This window comes from Daucus carota, chromosome 1 (assembly GCF_001625215.2).
Source record: "Daucus carota subsp. sativus chromosome 1, DH1 v3.0, whole genome shotgun sequence".
NCBI classification, from domain to species: domain Eukaryota; kingdom Viridiplantae; phylum Streptophyta; class Magnoliopsida; order Apiales; family Apiaceae; genus Daucus; species Daucus carota.
In genome coordinates this window covers 1,256,856-1,278,908 of record NC_030381.2, presented here as the reverse complement: position 1 = coordinate 1,278,908, position 22,053 = coordinate 1,256,856, and the positions used below count along the sequence as shown (strand labels likewise).

At 35.5% G+C, this 22,053-nt stretch overlaps 3 protein-coding genes across 5 annotated transcripts; all 3 read right to left on the bottom strand.

The window, feature by feature from the left end:
* Positions 1-60: 60 nt before the first annotated feature.
* On the bottom strand, positions 61-6,315 carry LOC108205132 (guanine nucleotide-binding protein-like NSN1). 2 transcript variants are annotated; one of them, XM_017374941.2, is made up of 9 exons: positions 6,176-6,315; positions 5,809-6,065; positions 5,357-5,462; positions 5,091-5,264; positions 4,585-4,823; positions 1,933-2,197; positions 1,187-1,366; positions 866-1,074; positions 61-560 (listed from the first exon to the last, which is right to left on the bottom strand). In XM_017374941.2, exons 1-9 carry the CDS (start codon positions 6,192-6,194, stop codon positions 219-221), a joined length of 1,791 nt encoding a protein of 596 aa, XP_017230430.1. In that variant the 5' UTR covers positions 6,195-6,315; the 3' UTR covers positions 61-218. The 2 variants fall into 2 exon arrangements, with proteins under 2 accessions (XP_017230430.1, XP_017230431.1); XM_017374942.2 differs by having other exon boundaries at positions 61-548.
* Positions 6,316-15,950: 9,635 nt separating this feature from the next.
* LOC108215839 (uncharacterized) lies at positions 15,951-17,889 on the bottom strand. Of its 2 annotated transcripts, XM_017388432.2 has the most exons (4): positions 17,392-17,889; positions 17,164-17,261; positions 16,682-16,998; positions 15,951-16,461 (listed from the first exon to the last, which is right to left on the bottom strand). In XM_017388432.2, exons 1-4 carry the CDS (start codon positions 17,398-17,400, stop codon positions 16,097-16,099), a joined length of 789 nt encoding a protein of 262 aa, XP_017243921.1. In that variant the 5' UTR covers positions 17,401-17,889; the 3' UTR covers positions 15,951-16,096. The 2 variants fall into 2 exon arrangements, with proteins under 2 accessions (XP_017243921.1, XP_063943847.1); XM_064087777.1 differs by lacking the exon at positions 17,392-17,889 and having other exon boundaries at positions 17,164-17,347.
* A 448-nt stretch (positions 17,890-18,337) lies between these two features.
* On the bottom strand, positions 18,338-20,092 carry LOC108214345 (caffeic acid 3-O-methyltransferase). The gene is made up of 4 exons (XM_017386301.2): positions 19,566-20,092; positions 19,113-19,426; positions 18,915-18,979; positions 18,338-18,825 (listed from the first exon to the last, which is right to left on the bottom strand). The coding sequence occupies exons 1-4, from the start codon at positions 19,985-19,987 to the stop codon at positions 18,514-18,516; spliced, it is 1,113 nt and encodes a 370-aa protein (XP_017241790.1). The 5' UTR covers positions 19,988-20,092; the 3' UTR covers positions 18,338-18,513.
* Between the last annotated feature and the right edge of the window lie 1,961 nt (positions 20,093-22,053).

The window sequence follows — 22,053 nt, the reverse complement described above, 5'->3', positions numbered from 1 at the left end:
ATAGCATAGACAAGGAGAGGAAGTATCACAAAAATTGATAGCATAGACAAGGAGAGGAAGTATCACAAAAATTGCATTTAATGCTTAATTTCGTGTACATTGTAGTTGCATCACTACAAAATGTGCTTGAATATAAATCGTATACATTCTGGAAGACTTCTTAAAATCAGGGTGCTCATAATGTTTATGAATGGGATACATGTTCTTGCATACATACATTACTTGTCAAGCTCCACAGGGATCTCGAATCTGTTCTTGCTGGAAGTTACGATGGATTGATCCTCATCAACATCATTCATAGCAGCATCCTCAGCAAAGTCATCAATATCATCACTTTCCATCTTAGCTTCCATTGCAGATAATTTTTTGGCCTTTTTCATCCTCCTTTTTTCCGCTTTCCTCAACTTGGTGTTTAGTACATCTGTTGTAGCATATAACTTCACATTCTGCCTGCCACTAGCCGTTTTGGCCATTTTCACATCTGGGCTATCTTCTTCTGCCATGCACTCGTCATCATTATCATGACTCTGATCTACAACCTTGTTACCCTGCATTACATCCTTTTAAGTAAAAAGTAATTCAGTTTAGTTTATAAGGAGTTTGGACATAGCAAAGGACCTATATATATAAAAAAAAACTGGCTGCTGACATCAAGCCATAATTACTAATTTAATTGTAGCATGCCCCCCAGAAACCAAGACTCGCAGTACTAGTTTTGTGTAAAATATGTTTGAGACGATAAAGTACGACACATGCTACACATCAATACTATATGAAGTCTCCTCTTTTAATTACTGTGATATAAAAGAATAAATACCCATAAAGATCACCAGTGCTTGTACAGAAAGATTGATACTATACAAACCTCACTCATCTTCTCATCAGAGGTGATAGTAGCACTTGCCAGCATTTCAGCAGGTTGAAAATCATCTGCAGATTTTAGACTGCCAATAAATGATTCTGTACCATATACTTCATCGATGTTGAACTCCTTTCCAAGTTCTGATATGATCTTTGCTTCCGAAGGGACTCCCGCATCCCTAGTTGGGGGCATTGTATAGTAGGGAATTTTACCTAAGAAAAGAAGGCACATAAAGCATAATTCAACTGGCAACTCATTTATGACCTTTACAACTTTTTCTTAATTAATGCCAGTGCATAAGGAAAGGTTAGAGATAACTGATACCTTCATTCCAGTCGTGCAAAACAATTCTTGCAGCAGCATCAACATCTATAATCCCACCCTTTTTGAGCTTCCCCCTAGCAGTTGCTACATTCTGAAGAAATTCATCAGCTGAATTAAAACTGGGGATCTTGTATATGGATACCAACGTCTCGGCAGGACATAAATTAAGAATTTCCTTGACTGCACAAAGTGGACATCGAGCAAGAAGAATTAATATGGATGAATATAAGAAGCTGCAACATTGCAAAAGTAATAAGTCGATACTTTTAGATATTAATATGTGTGTGTGTGTGAATGAAAACAAAAGAACACATTCCTCTGTAAAAGGATTATGAAACTGTACAACATAAACATTGTATACAAACTATAAATCCGTTGAACAACGTTGTAGCTAGTAAAGTAATACAAATTCACAGACATGAGTTCTACAAGTAAATTAACCACTGTTCAAAAGATATTACATATATAGTTGTGTAGAAAGAATAACCACATGATATGATTCACAAGGAACGATTACAAATCCACAATGGGGACCTTGAGGCTTGAGTAACATCTTAAATTAAAGGATCTCTGATAAAAATCGACAGAAAATTCAACCACCAGCATGACGATGGAACGGTAAAAATCAGCATAAATTTGGTTCAATGAATCTGAATAACTATTATAGGAGGTCAAATGATTATGTGTAAGATCCACTATTTCACTACATATACTTGGAAATTGCTGAAGAGGGTTTATTACATTACCTGGCCCAGCAGGATCTTCTAACTTCTCAATTCTCTTGCAATTTCGAAGAGCAATAGATGCATCACTTTCTCCAGATCTAGCCATAACAACCCCAGGGCAATCCAATAATTTAACATTCTTATCTAATTGAACCTCTTGCATAGATCTTGTTAGTCCTGGAGTAGCACCAACATTGACAACATGACATCTTCTCAAGCTGTTAATCAGACTACTCTTTCCAACATTGGGTAGGCCAACAACACCCACTGTTATTGATTTCTTGATCTGCAAGGGAAAATGGTTATCAGATTTTAGACAATACTGAAGAGGTGAAGATCAATGTAGAAGGCAAGTAACTAGTTACCAACAAACCCCACGCCTGAAGCTGGGTAGGACAACTAATATAATATACATAAACATCTCTAATCCTAATCATAGTTAAACTCTTTTGGGAAGTATTATGATCATGATGACAATTCACAATCTAGAATTCCTGCCAGTATAGCAATCCTAGTGGCAAGAAACTGCAACAACAAAAGAGTTTATATCTCCTAATGTGCAGCAAGCCGGCAAGAACTTCAGATGAAATATGCATTAAACTCTGTCAAGCTTTATATATATTATATTTAAAGAAGAATCTTACTCTGGTCAATTTCCACAATTCCCTTCAAATATACAAGTAAACAATCAATCACAAACATTTCTCAGGAGTCGAGAGTGAGGATTCTATTTTAATAATGAGTTAACTTTTATGCTGCTATTATGAAATTTATTTGTTTATTTCTCTTTGGTGCATGCAATATGTTATATGTCGCTGGCCCCATGTTATCTAAGTTACTTGAGCTTGATCTCAGCCAGACAGCTGGTCTAGTTGTAGAGCGATTTCTCTTGAAATAAATTAATGAACAGGGTCTATTAACAGTTAAGTCAAATGCCTATGCCTTGATTATGTTTGTTTCATAGGATAGAGTATTCAGGGCATAATTCAACTCTAGTTCCTCTAAACAAACATAGCACTTTGGTGTTATGCTGTTGGAGATAAGCACAGGAATTTCCATTAATACAACAAGGAAAATTGCAAGGGAAAACATAGTTACACAGGTCATATGCCCGCATCCCACACATATCATGGAAGAGGGGCAAATACCTTAACTGATAAAAAGAAAAAGGATAAGTGAGAAGTAAAGAAGATCTAAAACAAGAACAAACAACTTGATAGACCATGTCCAACATGGCAATAATATTAAATATGTAAACTCACACCAACTTCAGAAACAAAATTTGTCTGTATTAACACGGTCATTAGCATATATTCAAAAACTCATATACCCATACCTCAACAAAGGCTAATCAGTTGGGGTCTGTATCTGTTGCAGAGGTGTTTTTAATCTGGGAATTTTTGTGGTGTTTCCTGAGTATTTTATGTACTTTAGTACATCATAATTTATTAGCTAAGGGTCTGAGGGTTATAGCAGTTCTGGCCAGCTGGGGATGCACGCAGCAGTTGATCAGAATACTTGAGTCTGGTGGTATGGGTGTTTTTCTGCACCTTTGGGAGTTTTTCAGATATGTGGGTCTGCTTGTTCTTTGTAGTCAGTATTCTATTGCTTGTCTTTGGGGCTGTAGGTCTAATCAGGAATTCGAAGTGAGCTGTCATCGTAGTCTGGTCAATTTATTCGTTAGTCTGGTGTTATGTACTGCTGGTGATCAGATGGTTTGGGAGCTAGTGTGCTGCTGGGAGTGGGTGTGCTTGTTTTTTGCTGCGATGTTGGTGAGTAGTAGTATGTTTCTGTTGATCATGCATATCAATTTCCAGGTGGTCATTAGTATTCAACGCTGGTGTATCTGTTTGAGTATGCATGGTTTACGTGGATTGCTGGCTTTTATTTTGCGGTTTATGTGGCTCTGGGTCTGGCTTTCTGTTGATTTCAGGGAAGGTTTTCCTTTGGTGGTTATATCAGTGTATGTAGCAGAGGTGAGGTTTTTGATCAGGGGGCTTTTAGTTGGTCGTATGGTGAAGGGGCTGATTGTTTTATTGTGGAGTTGTTCAGGAAGTCAGGTGCATCACTTGAAGGGTCTAGTTTGTTTTTTCAAGGTGGACATCTGGAGATGCACAGTGTGGTCCTGCCTCAACAAATTGTTTTTCTGGAGTTTTGTGGGTGTGTCCAACAGGACTTGTTTTATCATTTTTTCTGCTTGTAATTATATTTGGACGCTTTTAAGTGGTTAGGTGTTGTTGTTTTGATTTCTCGGAGGTTGTTCTGAGAAATCTGTTGCTTGTCCTGGGTGTGTTTTTCTCCCCAGGTGGTATCTTTTGTTTTTATTTATAAAATTCATATGAGGTGCCGCCCTCATTTACCCAAAAAACAAAAACAAAAAACAAAGGCTTAAAGCCGCAACCTATTAATAAGAGAAGTAGGACATCTGCTATGCTATAAACCAAAAAAAATCAAATATTTCCACTCCTAGCTACTTTCTATTAAGTATTAGAGTAACTTATATTATAATCTTAATTTTCCATGGCAATAGGTGTATAAATCCATCTGATCAGCAGAAACAACAAGTTTTATCTTCTACTCATTTAAAATAGAACATGATGATGTAATTTCATTAAAACTTGGGTTATTGTACAAAAAAAAAAAAGCAGCAGATATATATATATCATTGCATACCTCGTGGCTTCTTGAGTAGTTTTTAAGCAATTTGATTAGTGTTTCAGCTCCAAGGCAGTCACTAGTTTGAAGAAGATTGCCAGGTTTTGCAGCAACTTTAGCAGCCTTTGAAGCCTTTGGTGCAGATTTCCAGCCCAAGTTTGACCTCTGCTCTTGTGTGCTACACTTAAAAGCTACCGTTGGTAGTTCTTCTCTAAGATACTTGAGCCACTTCTCAACAGCTTCCCGAGGGACAAGATCTGTAGTGTAAGAACACAATTCAGAAGTGGGAAACACAAGCATGAAGTATTTTATTATAATTCAGTACTGCAGTTATTAGTTGTTAGTTGTCATAGGTCATTTAAGCACATAAACATGGCATAGGTCGCCATACCGATAATGTAATGTTTTCTAGTATGTAGAGAGAATGTTCTATTTTTAAATTAAGGTGTCTACCAAATCCACGACCACAGAGTGAGAGGCAGACGAGAGAGAGAAAAACAAATGGACAAAAGTGAGAGGAATACCTATCTTATTGAGCAACAACACAAGATGCTTCTCATAACCTGCTCTCAGCACCATCTTTTCCACATCGGCACAACGGGTACCAATTGGATCGCGGGCATCAAGCACTTCCAAGATGACATCTGAGGCTTCAATGACTTTCGCCAACTCCTTGTAAAAGGCCCTGTCTGAGTTATCTGAATTTATAACCAAATGAGATTAAAACGTCATTTTTTGCACACAACCAAAATAAAAAAATTCTCATGTGACTCAAGAAAAAACAACATACCACGAATTTTAACCATTCCAAGAGATTTAGCAGTAGAACTTTCTTCATTGCCAAAACCACGATCTGGCTCAACATCCTCTAATAGCTCAAATTTTCTTTTGTTTGCCTTAATAAACATTTAAAAGTAATAATTCGAGTGAGTATATTAAATTTTAAAGCTTAACTACCAGATCAATATTCATCAGTCCAAGTTAAGTATCTTAAACTATTCTCATGACGAAATAACAAACATCAATCAAAGCATTGCTAGCAATAATCACACATATTAAAAAACATAGACACAATACAAAACGTAATTAATATAAAGCAGCTTTTTACGGTTAAAAACAGATAGCACATTCATACATAATCTGAAAAGCCATATTTCACCCATTACTCAACTCAATTATCACTTCCCTCAAAATGTCATAAGCCACAAACTTTAGCAACCCAAAACACAGTTAAAGCCATACCCTCTCTTTCCGAACAACATCGACAGTTCGAGCCCGATGAGCCTGAAGGGCATTAAGATCCTGCTCCTTAACACTCCAATCACCACTAACAACACTAGCAGCCTTTTCCAAATCACCATTATTGTCGTTTTCTTTAAGCTTCTTTCTATCAATACCCAATTGCCTCTGGGCTTGCTTGGCCTTCTTCTTGTGATGCTCTGTCACTTTCTTAATCACTTTTGACTTTCTTTTCAGTGTGATTCTCTTGTTCTTGCTCTCTATCAACAAATTGAAATACAAGACACATGAATTAATGAATATGCATAATTATATGGGGGAGAGATGATATGGGTGATTAAAACAGATGGGTGTGTTGAAAATTACTTACTTTTCTTCTGGTGCACCATCTTGAGATTTTGTGGATCCAAGAGAGAAAAAGGGGTGTGAAATTAGGGTTTAGCAAGGTTTTATGAGGACGTTGGAACAGTCCCACCTCCCAGGATGTCGTTTGTTAGAGGTAAACTACCCGGAAGTAATTAGTAAATAATCGGTTAAAAATTGGATTTATTACTAAATATATTAAAATTTTAGGATTTTTTTAAAAAAATTAATTATATATATTTAATTATATTAAAAATAATATTAAATTAGTATTGATTAATGATCAGATCATTATCAATTTTTTTAATTAATCATTGACCGGTATTATTACCTATTAATTTTGATTCTCTCTTTTTTACGTAGATAAATTTCAGTTTGAATTTTTATTTTTAGAAGTTAAAAATTTGCTTAAATATCTTGTATTTTGAAAAAAAAAATTATGTTTTGTTAGTAATATTTTTTTTATCAAACTCATGTCATTTAATAATTGATCCCCCAATATGTGATTCAGGGTTGTTTTTCTTGTATATTCCTCTAGTTTTTTTTAGGGATTTTTTTAAAAATACCCATCTGTAAAATTATTATTAAATTTTTTTTTTCAAAAATACGATTTGCAACTTTTGCAACCTTGGGCGGCGCAGCCGTAAAAGTTGCAAATGAGGTTGCAAAAGTTGCAAATGAGGTTGCAAAAGTTGCAAATAAAAATGGAAAATTGCAACTGTTGCAACTAGTTCAACTGAAAACTGTAAGTTGCAACTTCTAGTTTTCAGTTGCCATTTTCGACCTCTGTTTAGACATCTATATATATACATCTATATATATATATATATATATATATATATATATATATATATATATATATATATATATAGTTGCAAATGAAGTTCCAACTGCAGTTGCAACTTTTGCAACCTCATTTACAACTATATATAGTTTTCAGTTGCATTTAGTTGCAACTGAGGTTGCAAATGAAGTTGTAATCTAATGGCCCCGCCAGGGGCACACCATATATCTGTTGTTACTTGCAGTTTTCAGTTGCAAAGTTGCAACTTCATTTGCAACCTCATTTGCAACTTTTGCAACCTCATTTACAACTATATATAGTTTTCAGTTGCATTTAGTTGCAACTTGCAGTTTTCAGTTGCATTTAGTTGCAACTGAGGTTGCAAATGAAGTTGCAACAGTTGCAACTTCATTTGCAACCTCAGTTGCAACTAAATGCAACTGAAAACTGCAAGTTGCAACTAAATGCAACTGAAAACTATATATAGTTGTAAATGAGGTTGCAAAAGTTGCAAATGAGGTTGCAAATGAAGTTGCAACTTTGCAACTGAAAACTGCAAGTAACAACAGATATATGGTGTGCCCCTGGCGGGGCCATTAGATTACAATAGAATCAACTGAATGCAACCATATGCAACTGAATACAACCATATGCAACCATATATGCAATTACAAATCCTGATTTCAAGTTCCAGTTTTCAAATGTCATTTTCGACCTCATTTTCGGAATCGATATATATATTGCATATGAAGTTGCAAAAGAGGTTGCAACACGGCTGGCGCCGCCTGGAGTTGCAAATGAGGTTGCAAAAGTTGCAAACCGTATTTTTGAAAAAAAATTTATGAAAAGGTATTTTTAAAAATAATTCTGAAAGGTAGTATTTTTGAAAACAATAAAAGAAAAGGTAGGTAGTTTTGTAGATTTCCGTTTTTTTAATTGTTTTTCACTATTCGACACGTATTTTAAAACTCCTATAAAATATAGTTCTAATATTTATTTTTGAGATTTTTGTGTGTATAAATTCAAATATCAAATTTTTATTCAAAATAAAGTTAAAACAGTATTATAAAATTATTTTTTTATAAAACATCAGAATGTGTGTCAAACTCACAACCCAAAGGTAAACTACCTGGAAGTAGGGGTGTACACGGTTCGAATTGAGCGGGTTGACGGAATTTGTTAACCCAACTCAATTAAATCGGATTTTCAAATTTTCAATCCAATCCGAACCATATAAATCTATAAACCAAACCAATTTGTAGTACTTCGGTTTGATTCTATTCGGATTGGTTTGATTAAGTTAATAAATTTAAGGTCATGAATACATTTACGTAACAAACAAACAATATTCATGTTCGTGTGCTTCTAAACAAACATAATAATGAATTTAATCTTATATCGGTGGAATGTTGCTTTGATGAGTTTGTCAAAGAGATAAAACTAACTCCAGAGTCTCCGGTATACAAAAAGCAAACAGAATACTATTATTTAATAAATAGAGAACAATGTCTGTTAACAAATGTCTGTAAATAACTAATAACAATCTGTTTGTTAACAGTGGCAAATATAAATTCGAGCAGACAAAGTATAGATAATGGCTTGAGAGTCCTCGGATATATCGGGTTGGGTTGGATCGGTTTAAGAAAATTGAAACCCGTGTCCAACCCAATTAAATCGATTTGATCATTTTTTAATCCAATTATCTATCGGGTAAAAAAATTCAGATTGGTTCGGGTAAAATATGATCGGTTCGGATTGGATCGGTCGGTTTCATCAACCCGTGTACACCCCTACTTGGAAGAGACAGAGGCAGTAGTAATTAGTAACTAATAATTAATCGGTTAAAAATTAAATTTATTAGTAATAATATTAGAAAAAATAATTTTAAAAAATTAATTTTATATATATTATTATATTAAAAATAATATTAAATTAATATCGATTAATGATCCGATCAGTATCGATTTTTTAACTAATCATTGACCCGTATTATTACCTATTAATTTTGATTCTCTCTTTTTACATCGATAAATTTCAGTTTGAATTTTTATTTTTAGAAGTTAAAAACTTGCTTAAATATTTTGTATTTTGAAAAATTCTATGATAAATTTCAGTTTGAATTTTTATTTTTAGAAGTTAAAAACTTGCTTAAATATTTTGTATTTTGAAAAATTCTACATTTTGTTAGTAATTTTTTTTTATCAAACTCATGTCATTTAATAATTGATCCACCAAAATATGAAAAAGCTTCCACTAGAATATGTGATTCATGGTTGTTTTTCTTGTAAATCTTATTAAGTTTGTTAATAATCGAATGATCAAGTTAATGCCAAATTTTCGATTTTTTTCTCTTTTTCTTTGCTAAAGAACCCAATTAGTTATTGACATAAGTTAACCCAGAAAAAGGTTATCGACACATTTCACAACACTTATATAATATTCTTCGGGCTATTCCTCGGCAAGCCCTATTGCGGCCCAACATCAATTGGACTGTAAGTGAGGACCTGAAAATGAATCTACTCCTGTAGAATTCTTAAGTTTGTCCAATATTTAAATTCTACAGTAGAATGTCGCGTGCTTGTAATTTCTAGAGGCAAAAATCTACGGTATAAATTAGAATTTACAGTTCAATGTAAATCTTTGATTTACGTTTCTTAACCCCGAAACTCTCTGTATTAGACATCTTTTCATCATGTTTTAACTGTTAATATCACCTTCGGTTCAAAGTGTGGCGGTTTTTGAATTTAAGAAATGTAAAGTTTTTATCATAAAATTATTTGATGTAAAATGCAAATAGTTAAAACTAAAATGGTGCAACAAGCATTTAATTCTTGATTTTATTTTTAACAAATCTATGCATTATTTTTATGATAAAAGAATGTTACTACTCTGAATGATGAAAACATTGGCGCGTGATACAAAAATGAAACCACCACCACAATATATATATATGGTAAGAATAGAGGTCAAGGATGAAATCCGCATGCAACTGATCATCTTCCCCAATTAAGTTACTAACAACAGAGATCGAGCTGGGATGAATGACCAGGTCTTTTGGTACGTTCAATAATATCTCTCGGATGTCTTATCTTTTTGTTTTGTTTCTACTCCTTGTAGCAAAGCGTTCACAGGGATTAATGTGGTTTAAAACGAAACAGTAATCAGCTGAGTTTCCTAAACAGATCCAACATGTAGAGAGGCCCATTATAAATTCATACAGTACTGCAAGAAAATAATCAAAAAAATATATAGATGCCAGACAGACCGTGTACGGATTTGATTGGACTTATTTATTTTTCTCAGACAATGCAGATTAGGTGAATAATGCTTTAAAAAAAGATTGCAAAGATAATAGGTTTTACTAGATAGATAATTTGGTGCCCTGCCAGCTGCACAAGACAATCTTTTTCACTATATTATGCTAAAAAAAACTTCTTACTTATACCACTAATCAACTTAATCATACCCATGTCTTTTGGTAAAGTCATTTTACCCACTTGAATCCTGGCCTTTATTACAGTGACTCAAGTAGGGTACATGTCACGGCAGTTCTCACTGGCATGCCTATAGGCATGTATTTTACAAAAAGGCATGCTCAAATGGCATGCCATTTTCCTATAGGCATGTATTTTACAAAAAGGCATGCCCAAATGGCATGCCATTTTCCATTAAATATAGCAAAAACTGCTGCATCATTACAGGATTGATACTAAAGTGCACTTACAAATATAACAAAAATAGTAAATATTAAGAACCGAACTTAGTACAATACTAACTTATATTAGTAGTTTATCTAATATTTAACTATGAAGTTGGACTATATTTAAAATTTTCAATATTTATAAGATATAATATTTATATAAATTTTATTATTTATATAAAAAATTAGTAAAAAAACATGCCAAATGGACAAAAGGCATGCCTAGGGCATGCCCAGTCTGGCATGCCCACTCTGGCATGCCCGTGCCGCTGTGACATGAACCCTAGACTCAAGTGAGGGTTTCAAGAATTAGTGGGAGCTTCTTCACTCACCCAAGATGAGACCGCGGTCAACATAAAGTGACTATAATTTATAATTTGGTTTGATATATTATCTTTTGACGGTATTTTGTTTTTCCATTTTTTCTTTGTAATAGACGGTAAAATTTGTAAGAAGTCCGATCATAAATCATTCCTTAGTTATATTGTCTGGTTATCATCCAAAACTATGAAACCGTTTGAGTGAGTTTAAAATAAGTGATTTTTGTTTAAAATAAAAAAGTGAAGTAAAATTAGAATCAAGTTAATACTTATAACTGATTAAAGTGTTTGGAAAAGAATTAAAAACCATAAAACAAAAGCTGAGTACTCTTGATTTTTTATAAATTTTTCTCAAATTATTACACAAATAGTACGAATAATCAACATTATATATATATATTTTAAACTAAGCATTTTAATTTTACGTAGTGTGCTCTAAACATTGTATACATGTATCAGTCAAGTGTACAGAAATTTACTTACAATCATTGTATAATTATCAGTGTGAAAAGATTAGTGGACCACATGATGTCTATTCGCTCACTTGTTCATATTTTCTATTGCAAAATCAGGCTGGTGAAAAGGACTTGATAATCTGAGGAAACATGTTTTTACTGTAGTGATTTTGAAAGATACAAAAAACCTTGATTTCTTACTGTTAATTAGCATATTATAACTACTCCCATTATTGAATGCAAACAAAGTAATAAAAGAGGGGGCAACAAAATCTTCGATTTCTGCAGCTTGGGCCCTTAGTTTTATTTTATGGCGCAGTCGGTACCTACATTTGTTTGACATATAACCGATACATTTTTAAGCAATTGTAAATATGTTTTCTGTTGAAGGTCTTTAACTATGATATGTTGGTAGAAATAAAATTTTAATATATATATATATATATATAGGGTTGCACTCCACACAGAACACTTTAAAAAAAGAACAACACAGAACACTATCAAAACACTGTCATAACACTTTTTCTTTCATAAAAAATGATTTGTTATGATTATAATTACATAGTTAAGCACTAACTAAATTTAATATATGAAATCTAACATCCAAATCTATCCAAATTATTAATATGAAATATTATAGAATCCTGAACAGAATCCAAAATAGAATCTAGAATAGAATCATGTATATATTCTTTACATGATTAATATCACATAGAATCATGTTATTTTTTAATCCATAATTGTTGTTAAACATGCTAGATACTATTATCATTCATAATAAATGGTTAATTAGCTTAAAGTTAGAATTTAATTCAAGTTTTAGATGAGATTCTATGTTCGATTCCAAAGTGTTCTTCTTTGTTCTTCTTTTAAGGGTGTTCTGTTTTGAGCAATGCCTTATATATATATATATATATATATATATATATATATATATATATATATTGTTTTGATCCTACTGGCAGTACTCAAAGTTTTTTCTTTTTAAAGGATTATAAATAAGGTATACGATGGTCAAGAATTTATCCCAAAGATGATGTACTTGAATCCGAATTAATATATACAATTTATTAAAATATAATATGATCAAACGTGATATCATAAACCATTAAGCAAATCCAAATATATGTCAGAGCATTGAGCAAATTGGTATTCACTGGTCAAGGTATGAAGGTGTAAATGTAATTGCATGCATGCATGCATGTCATCTTCAGCTTTTCACAATTGAAGTTATATAGAGAGTAATCATCAACTGCTTTATGTATATATAACCTCAGTTTTGATGCTCTAACCTGCATATATACTTATTTAGGTTTCTCTAAATACGGGGCAGAGAAAGGGCCGGGGAAGCATATAATCACTTACTTTAGTTAAAGTCTGATATGCCAAGATGACCATCTTTTCCAGACTTTGGGTTCCCTGGTCAAAAAAGTCAAAAACTAACCAGCAAAGCAAGAAAAAGCTTCTCTCTTGTTGCCAAAGCTTCTTCTGTTATATAATTGCAAAAAAGTTGTCTTCCAGTTTCTAGTTTCTCTTGACTGCCAAATATTCCCTCACCATCTTGAAACCTTTACATTGTTTATTACTCTTTCTTTTACCTTAATCCTTCTTCTTTCTCTTAGTTTCATATCTTCTTGCTTCTAGACATCTCTCTGATCTTTGGTTAAAAATCCCTATCTAGTAAAAAGCCTTAATTTGTTGTAGTGTATAACATGGCAATCTCCAGAGCTCCCACCAAATATCATTACTCTAGATCTATTTTACTCGTTTCCTTGGCGACATTCTTTATCTTCTTCCTTTCCACTTTGATCTTGAGATGTGGCACTGTTTCCTCAATGCTTCCAACTAATCTTCAAAGCCGAAGGCAGTTAGTTTCGCAAGCTAATGCTCATTTTTCGGCTTCAGCATCATCGTCATCATCTAATACGATCAAGACGGGTAAGAATTCTGGTAAAGGAAAAGTTGAGTTCCAAGGTGACGAGCACTCAGTGCCAAGTGGACCAAACCCTATATCAAACAGGTAACTATATACATATGATGATGAAGAAGTTGCGAGTTTGGTTTGCGCAAGATGTGATCTCTGCAGGGTACGTGCACTACTCATGTGCTAATTAAGCCTTGATGGAGATCTCAGCTTGTTGATCTATACAAGCTAGTCTTGATATTTGGTTGTTATTATCAAGCATTGACGTGAAACTTGTAAATGAGTTCGATTTTAAGGTGTTTCGATCAGTTTTAGTCCATTGTTGTTATGGGGAATTAGCTTGCGAATTCTCATCATGTAAGTAACTTGGTCGATTTTTATTTATTGAGGGTTGGAATTTGAATGAGTTAATTTGAGATTTTCATTTTTCTTCTAAATCTGTATATCTTGGGCCGGGGACAATATTAGTTTTAAGTAGAAAATTGGATGGCCGATGATTCAACTGATGAAAAAATGATGGAAGCCAAGTATTGATCCGATGAACCATAAGTATGCTAATCATTCCTTGTAATCATAGTAATTAATGTAAATATTCTTTGTTCCTTATTATCCATGACCGCTTAGTTCAATAATACTATGTGATTAATCAGTGGTGATTATGTTGTTTGGATTGGATTGGGCGAAAAAGACAGCGAGTAGTCTATCTGATGATTTTGAGGGTAAGAAGACAGCAGGAGGCACATGTGTGTGTGTGTCTAGCTAGTAGCTAGCTATATGGATAGGATAATATTGTGATGATTATTATGTTACTAGAGATCTCGATCGGATGGAAAGTCTAACCTAGTGATGCATATAAATACTCACAATCGAGATTAATTGCTAAATTTCAAAGTTTGTGAACTGGGGGTGTTTTCAAATGATCCCCACAATCAAAATTGAAAGTAATAATGATAAACGGTAAACAGTTGATACATAAGCAGTGGGACGGAGGAAGGTGAGAATGAGGAGAACGTAGTTGGGAGTGAAATAGTATGAGACTGCTACTGGTGCACGTGAAAGTGAGAGCCGTGTATTGCTCAATCAATCAGTAGCAGGAGTCGTAGTCGTAGTCGTAGTAGTGTTTTTGCTTTAGTTTCGTTGGACTTGGCCTTTTCAATTCATCAATCACGTACACATCCACCTCTATTTTCAATTGATTTTCAACTATTCCGCCACAGTTTAAAGTAGGCGCTTCAATGTCACCATCATATTTTCAGAATCCCACATGACCCTAATTCAATTACTCAACTACACAATTACTAATAAGCTTCAATTCTATTAGTATAATCTTTTCATCACATCAACTTGTTTCTGTACATGAAAAACTTAACAAAACCTGCCAGGCCAGATAACTAACTTAATCGATTGAATTAAATATCCTTGAGCAACTAGATTTTCCAACACAACTTATAACTTGTAGTGTTTGTTTGCATTGGCGCGTGCAACAGCCTTACAATCTCTGAGTATGATATGCATCATCGTCTTCCATGGCCAATCAGATTCTTGAAATAAACGGCCTGAGACTTACTTGTAGTGGGTTCCCCCCGAAATAAACAAATCTCCTGAGATCAGTTGTAGTAAACCTGCTAGCCTGCTACTGCTTTACCTGATGTATCAGACTTGTATATTTCATTTGTTTATCAAATCACTTTTGCCTTATTTCACTCTTTAATTATGTTGAGCCTCCTCCATCATCCACATATGGTTGTTTTTTATCGATATTGTGCTGATAGAGATCAGAGAAGTCTTGTTTATATAACGACTACATGCTGGTTTTCTTATGAAATTTATTTGTTTATTTCTCTTTGGTGCATGCAATATATGTAGTATTTGATTTGATTTACTTAAGCTTCATCTGAGCCAGACAGCCAGTCGAGTTGTGAAGGTGAGATCTCTTGAAACTAGTTGATACTTTTGGCTCACATTGGAAAAAGAGTGTCCCTTAATTCTCCAGCTTCATTGTTTTTGTTGCTTAAACTTCGGTCAAATGAGTTACAGATCTTAGACCAGATAAATAAACCAGTGGACTAATCCTGCCCCGCCACAATTTCAATGCAAAACTACTATAAATCGCATGTGTCTTCAAGGGTGATGAAAACGTCTGGATTTTGTGCACGTGAGTATCATTGAACAAGGTCTATTAACAGTTAAGACAGATGCCTCTGCCTTAATTATGTTTGTTTCATAAGATTAATTAATTAAGGGATTGCTTTGACTATAGTTCCTCCAAACAAACATATCCGTCTGGTGTTATGCTGTTGGATATAATTACACATTAATGCTGACACTTGCGAAGCAAAACATAGTTACACGGGTAAGCTCTCACCCTTTTATCATGTCTGGCAGTTCATATAACAATTTTGCTAAATTTAATTACCGTAAAATCTGTTTACAGGTATTAATCTGTTGATTAATCAGAAGATCTGTTTACTTGAGTACAGACTCGCAAACCTGTTTACTATGATTATACTGCCATAAACATGATGTTCTCAGCGGTGAAATTGATTACTAACAGCAGATGATTGATGTAATTAGAATCAACACCAAATAAAACGAGCCATGTTTAACTCAGGCAATGATATATTGAAATGAATCCACTGTAATATTTGGCCTAACATTCTTCAGGATTCTGTTAAAGTCTAGTTTAAATCGAAATATCAAATGATCTAACTGCAATAGTGCAACAATAAGAAATTCAGCACAACTCTAGCTTTGCGTACTCTTTGTACTTCCATATTTTTCCATCACCCTCCGTGTGGCCAGTACAGCAGCCTCACTGGCACCCAAGGTTCCACTTGCCATGATGGCTGCAAATTCACTGGCAATCTCTTCTTGCAACTTTCCCCGAGCGTCCCCAAGTCCTGGGGCTTTAGCCTGACCAGGATTATTATTATCTTTTGTTGTCCCACTTGACTTACTTTCACCTTCTTTCTTGTTGATTCCAAGAGGGTCATGACCTACTTTCGTGCTTGTAGTCTCCTTATCTGGAAAGAGTATTTGTTCCTTGAACTCTGGAGCTTGGGGCACAGCACCAACCTTCATGGTTTGCTCTAGTCGTTCTATCATCGGCACTGCATGCATATTTATAATTAAGAACACTTGTGTTAAAGGGTGTCCATGAAAAGCTCTTTATAAAGGACGTCACAAGTACTTTTTATTGTAATTTTTCATGATCAAAACAGAACTTGAAAATTCGGTGCCTGCTCTTATATTAGATACCATCCCAAAACTTGACACGAAAAAAGAAAGGAAAACCTATGTGTCTTATATGTATGGAGATTGGTAACTTACATATGAGAGGAGACATAGGGCTGTTCATTACTTCATTCGGGAGGTTAAGAATGTAGTCTGGAATTGTAGCCCCGACTAAAAACTGAGCAACTTCATTGCTAAAGTTATTGCAGTTGTGTTTGAGCAAATTGTATGACTCTGCTGTGTACTGAGGGCTGATCTCTTGAAGATACATTTCAAATACATCCTTGGGAACGTGTGTAATACCAAGGTCTATTACTCGAAGTGGGGTACCATATGGCGTAGCTCCTGCAGGAGAATGCTCCAAGCCACCACTAAAATAGTATTCATTGCCATAGACAACTACTCCAGTATGCCTGCAGGTCCAAGAAACGAAGATAAATACCCCGAGCAAACGAAGTAAAGAAACAAAGTGATACTGCTGGATCAAGGCTTCACATAGATGTTAACTGAGGCAGCAGAAAATCAGAAAAATCGCATACAAATGTACATTAACAATAGCAAAAGAATGAGGTAGTTACCATATGCCTTCAATAGGTTTACCCAACAGTGTCATGGAGAACTGGCGAGCCATTCCCTGGCTCAAGTCATATACATTCAAGCTAACCTTATGACCTTCCTGCAAAATCGTCAAATAATGTCTTTCTAATAGCAATATCCTGATATCCGATAGTATCCTAGTAACAAAAATATAGACGGTTCAGAAAGATAAACGACGAGTAGAGAAGTATCAGTAAAATGTATCTTACCTCAGCCATCTTGTGATTCCAATAGAAATGCTTAATCTGTGTTGTTAGTAGTACAGTCTTAGACGAAGCTAAATCAGGAGATCTGCATATAATCCACCCACAAGTTGCAACTATTGGAAACTAACAGATAAAAATTAAAGTGAATCCAATACATCGGCAGATCTCTGACACATAAATATATCTAGGCATAGACTGAGCACAAAGGCACAATGATCTAACTGCCGCGGGCATATTATGGGACTAGGAGTTTAGCTTTGTAATCCATTGCATTCTTATTTTCTGTTGTGTTACCCAAATGGTGTGAAACTAGATTCAACCAAGACTCACTACTTGACTGCCAATCGCTGGTATATATAGGACTTGATTTACAAATAATAAAAATGTTGATATCTGAATAGTTTCGACACCAAACAAGTCTAAAATTTGGCTACCAATATCCATCTAAAATCGACATCTGGAATCCCGCTTACAGTTTCATTGCCTACATGTACAATATCACAAGTTGGAATAAATCATGTAGCATTAACTGAGAAACACGGTTGGAAAGCCCTAACGGTCACACACATTTCACTAACAAAATCTCACATGCTCAACCCTAATTAATGAATTTACAAAATAGAAGAAGAAAATAATGCATGAATTAAATCAACTGGGTGATTAATGTTTTACCGATGTGCACGTACAGATTGCAGATGAGACCTGGAAAGAGGTTGATGAAAAACAGAAATTTGGTATGCATTCGATTCAAGTGCATTAACCGTTCTGTTCTGTTTGGGGCACGTGTCATTTTTATTTTTATCTGAATAATTGGGCTTATATATGCCTTATACCCTTTTTAATAAATCTCGAGAATCAAACCAAGGGGAGAGCCTCTACCACAGGGTAATAATAATAATAACTCTGTAGTTTTACGAAAAATGGTCTACTACACAAGTAGAAAGCTAAGTAACCAGCAAAGCAATACAATGTATTTCTAATGAGAAATTTCGGAAGAAATAGTAACAACTCATACGTTTACATGGAAACATGCCAATCAAACAAATCATGGAAACACTCCAATAATGTTCAAATACTTGAAACTTGAAAGCATAAATATAACGTTACAAGAATGCTGCAATTCATCTACATAGTTTTCTTGGAAAATTCCAGAACACTATAAACAGAGGCGCTGCAAATTGTTTTTACAGCTGCAAATCCAGATTCTTTTGCCAATTCCTCAAATTCTCTTAAGCTCCTCTCTTTTCCTCCGGGATTCAATGCCAGCATGATCATATCACTATCAACTGCATTGTTCAATCTCGCCAAAGAACTGGTGTCCGAGTATTCAGGCACTACTGATTCCACGATGATCACCTTGCCAAGTTCAGGAAGGGACTTGCAGCAGTTCTTTAAAAGTTTAAGGCAGTGATCATCGCTCCAGTCATGAAGTATCCACTGCATATTATGTACGCCAAAGATAACGATAATGTTTTGCATATATGTTATGAATATATTGAAGAGCATTTATTTATAAAAATGTTCACCTTCATGAAGATGACTTCTCCTTTTGGGACACTTTCAAACATATCTCCTCCAACATGCTCCACACCTAGAATCACAAGTACATTTAAACGTGACCCAAATAACCTCATAATTTATCCCCATGTCCTCTTGTTTCATTATAATCTACGCAACACTCACAAATATAAGATACTCCAAAAACTGTGCACAAGTTAAATTACCAGCTAAAGGTGCGGCATTCTTGATAACATGAGGTAAATCAAAGTTGATTCCCCTAATCAGGGGATACTTGGATATGATTCTGGCTAGTGTTGCCCCTGTTCCACCACCGACGTCTACAATTTCTTTGATGTCTTCGAATCCAGTGTAAACCTCAAGAATTTTCTTCATGAGAAGAGTGGTGTGGTTATACATTCCTTGATTGAAAAGATCATTGAATCTGCTGTCGACTGCAGGGTATTCAAATGCATGCATGCCATCGTGAGCCTTGTTAAAGGGTATTCCTCCCTCCAGCACTGCATCTTTCAACTGATACCTAAAGCATTTAAACAACCACAAAAGTCTGTTGATGTCTTCTTATCGGGTTTAAGCATTTAGGCATCACTAACCAGTTTACACAGAGATTATAAGTGGATAATTACTGTAAATTTGAGAGATAAAGAGATCAGACAAACCAGGAATCAATGATAACTTTGTCGTGAAGCATAACCAATGCGGGAGCTAGTGAAATTCCATCTTCGTCAGAAATGTAATATTTGCACGTACTTGTTAAACTAAACAGACTCTTCTCTTTGCCATCTTCTCCGGCTACTGTGGTCCAGTTAAGAATGGACTTGGCAGCCAAAAACCGGAGAATTCTGCCAAGCACTGCCGGAGCTGCAGGATTCTGAGTAGGAAGTTGAGCTACAATATCATCACTGCACAATTTCTTAGCATCATCTCCAAAAGGAGAGATACCATTTACAGTAGAAGCCTTAGCTATGATCTCGAATAAACCAAGTTCAATAGCAGTTTTCATAACCATTCCAAGAATTGTGCCACCATTCAACTGCAGTCCCCTTGTAAATTCATCAGCACCTTCAACTCCTTTCGACATCTTAATAGATAGGCCTCTTACAAGTCGTCTGATTCGAAATGCTTGTATTCTTGGTACTGTAAGTTGTTATAAAAAGGGAAACTAGAATTCCATATATTGCCATACTTTATTTGCTTGTCCTGTCTGTTGGAACTGATTCCTTGGCGTGACTGTTCAGGATTTGTTAGGACCAATTAAGTGAGAAAAAAATTCATAGACTAGCTATTATCTAATTAATAATAATTAGTTAGACTACAACTGCTCATGAGATCCCTTTGTCTTAAGTGTGATTAGCCGGCCGGACAAGGCCTAATTTTAACTAGCAAGCATGTCAGACGAGGCGGTCTTTTATGTTTATCTTTAGTGTTAATACATATAAAATTCAGGAGTTGGAGATTATTAGGTATCACTAACTTGACTTGTTGGTACAGCCAATACTCCATATTTACCATTATTGATGGAACTTTTTGTATTATCCAAAATTATTTACAAGAATAAATTGATGCCACTTGTTGAAATTCCCACCTATATATTCAATCAAGTGAAATAATTCAATTGTTTTCTTGTTAAATCGCTTGAACAAATCAAATTGAGTTTGCCAGTGTAAGCTTCTAGAAGTTACTTTATGACTAAATTGGTATTGTTATACATTCCTTGATTGAAAATATCATTGAATCTGCAGTCTATTGCAGGGTAATCAAATGAATCATATGCCATTATGAGTCTTGTTTAAGGGGAGTTTCTCCCTTAGACCATTGCATCTTTTGAGTAAAAGCCAAGAGCTAAGAACATTGATGATATAATCATTAATTGTACCTTTCTAAGCATTTTAATTAGCGTAATAAACCAGTTTAAGTGGAGATGATCAGACACGCCAAGAATCAATCATGACTCTTGTCATGATTCATGAAGCATAACCAATGTAGGAGCTACTGAAACACTATCTTGGTCAGAAATGTAATATTTGCATGCACTTGTTAGACCATACAAACTTTTTTCTTCAGACTACCGTCCGGTTTAGAGTGAACTTGGCAGCCAGAACCAGAAAATTCATTCAAGCATTGGAGGAGCTGTAGGATCTGATTCGGTGACAAAGAATCTAGAAAAGACCTTCCTTTCTGAGCTCCTTTCTTTTATCTTCCTTTTTTAGTTTTGGGTGGGAATGTGACCTTCCTTTTTAATTATAAAAGGCCATACTTTTTTTTTTCTTCCTTTTTGTTATAGCCAAATTTGGCTAGGTCCATGTTGGGCCGAGTATGTACTTAGTTTAACTAAGTAAGACATGAATTGGGCTAAGAGTCCTATATAAAGGAAGGACGCGTCCTCCTGCTTATAAAGTGAGGACGCGACCGACCCTTGAAGAGACTAGTCTGAACGGAAAGGCGCAGCCCTCCGTGACGCGGCTGATCCGCCGATGTTGCGTATCTTAATGAAGAGGACGCGTCCTCCGCGTCGGAAGGAGGGATGTGTCCTCCAGGTCACACGTGTCCCATGAAGAGGAGGCGTCCTCCTGCTTATAAAGGGAGGACGCGACCGACCCTTGGTGTTGCTTGAAAAGGACGCGTCCTCCGAGTCACAAGGAGGGACGCCTTACTTGAGAGTGTTGATGGAGAGACGCGACCGACCTCCGTCCACCCACGTCCTGTAATATGTGGAGGAGGGCACGCCCTCTTCGGAGGTGACCGAGGGGCGCGTCCCTTGTAAGAAGTTGACAATGAGATGAAGACCAAGGGCGTGCCTTTAACGGGGTGTCCTCGCCTCCCCGGGGGCGCGACCTCATGTTAAAGAAGGACCTGTCTGATGTGTTGTAAGAAGGCTCTTCTTATGGGAGAGTGTACATTCGCTGAGACAACCCTTCCGAGGGAGACGAAGACCGTCCCTCCGGGGATAGGAAGACCTACTCCTCCGGGGGGATATGACGACCTCTCCGGGGGATACGACGACTCTTCCGAGGTGTTGTAGCCGTTTTTGTATATCATGTGGAGGGGAGGACGCGCCCTCCCCAGACATGGCCCGGGAGGTGCGGTCTCTTGTCCAGTAAGGAGGATTGAAGGCAAGATAAGGGAAGGACGCGCCCTCCCCAGACA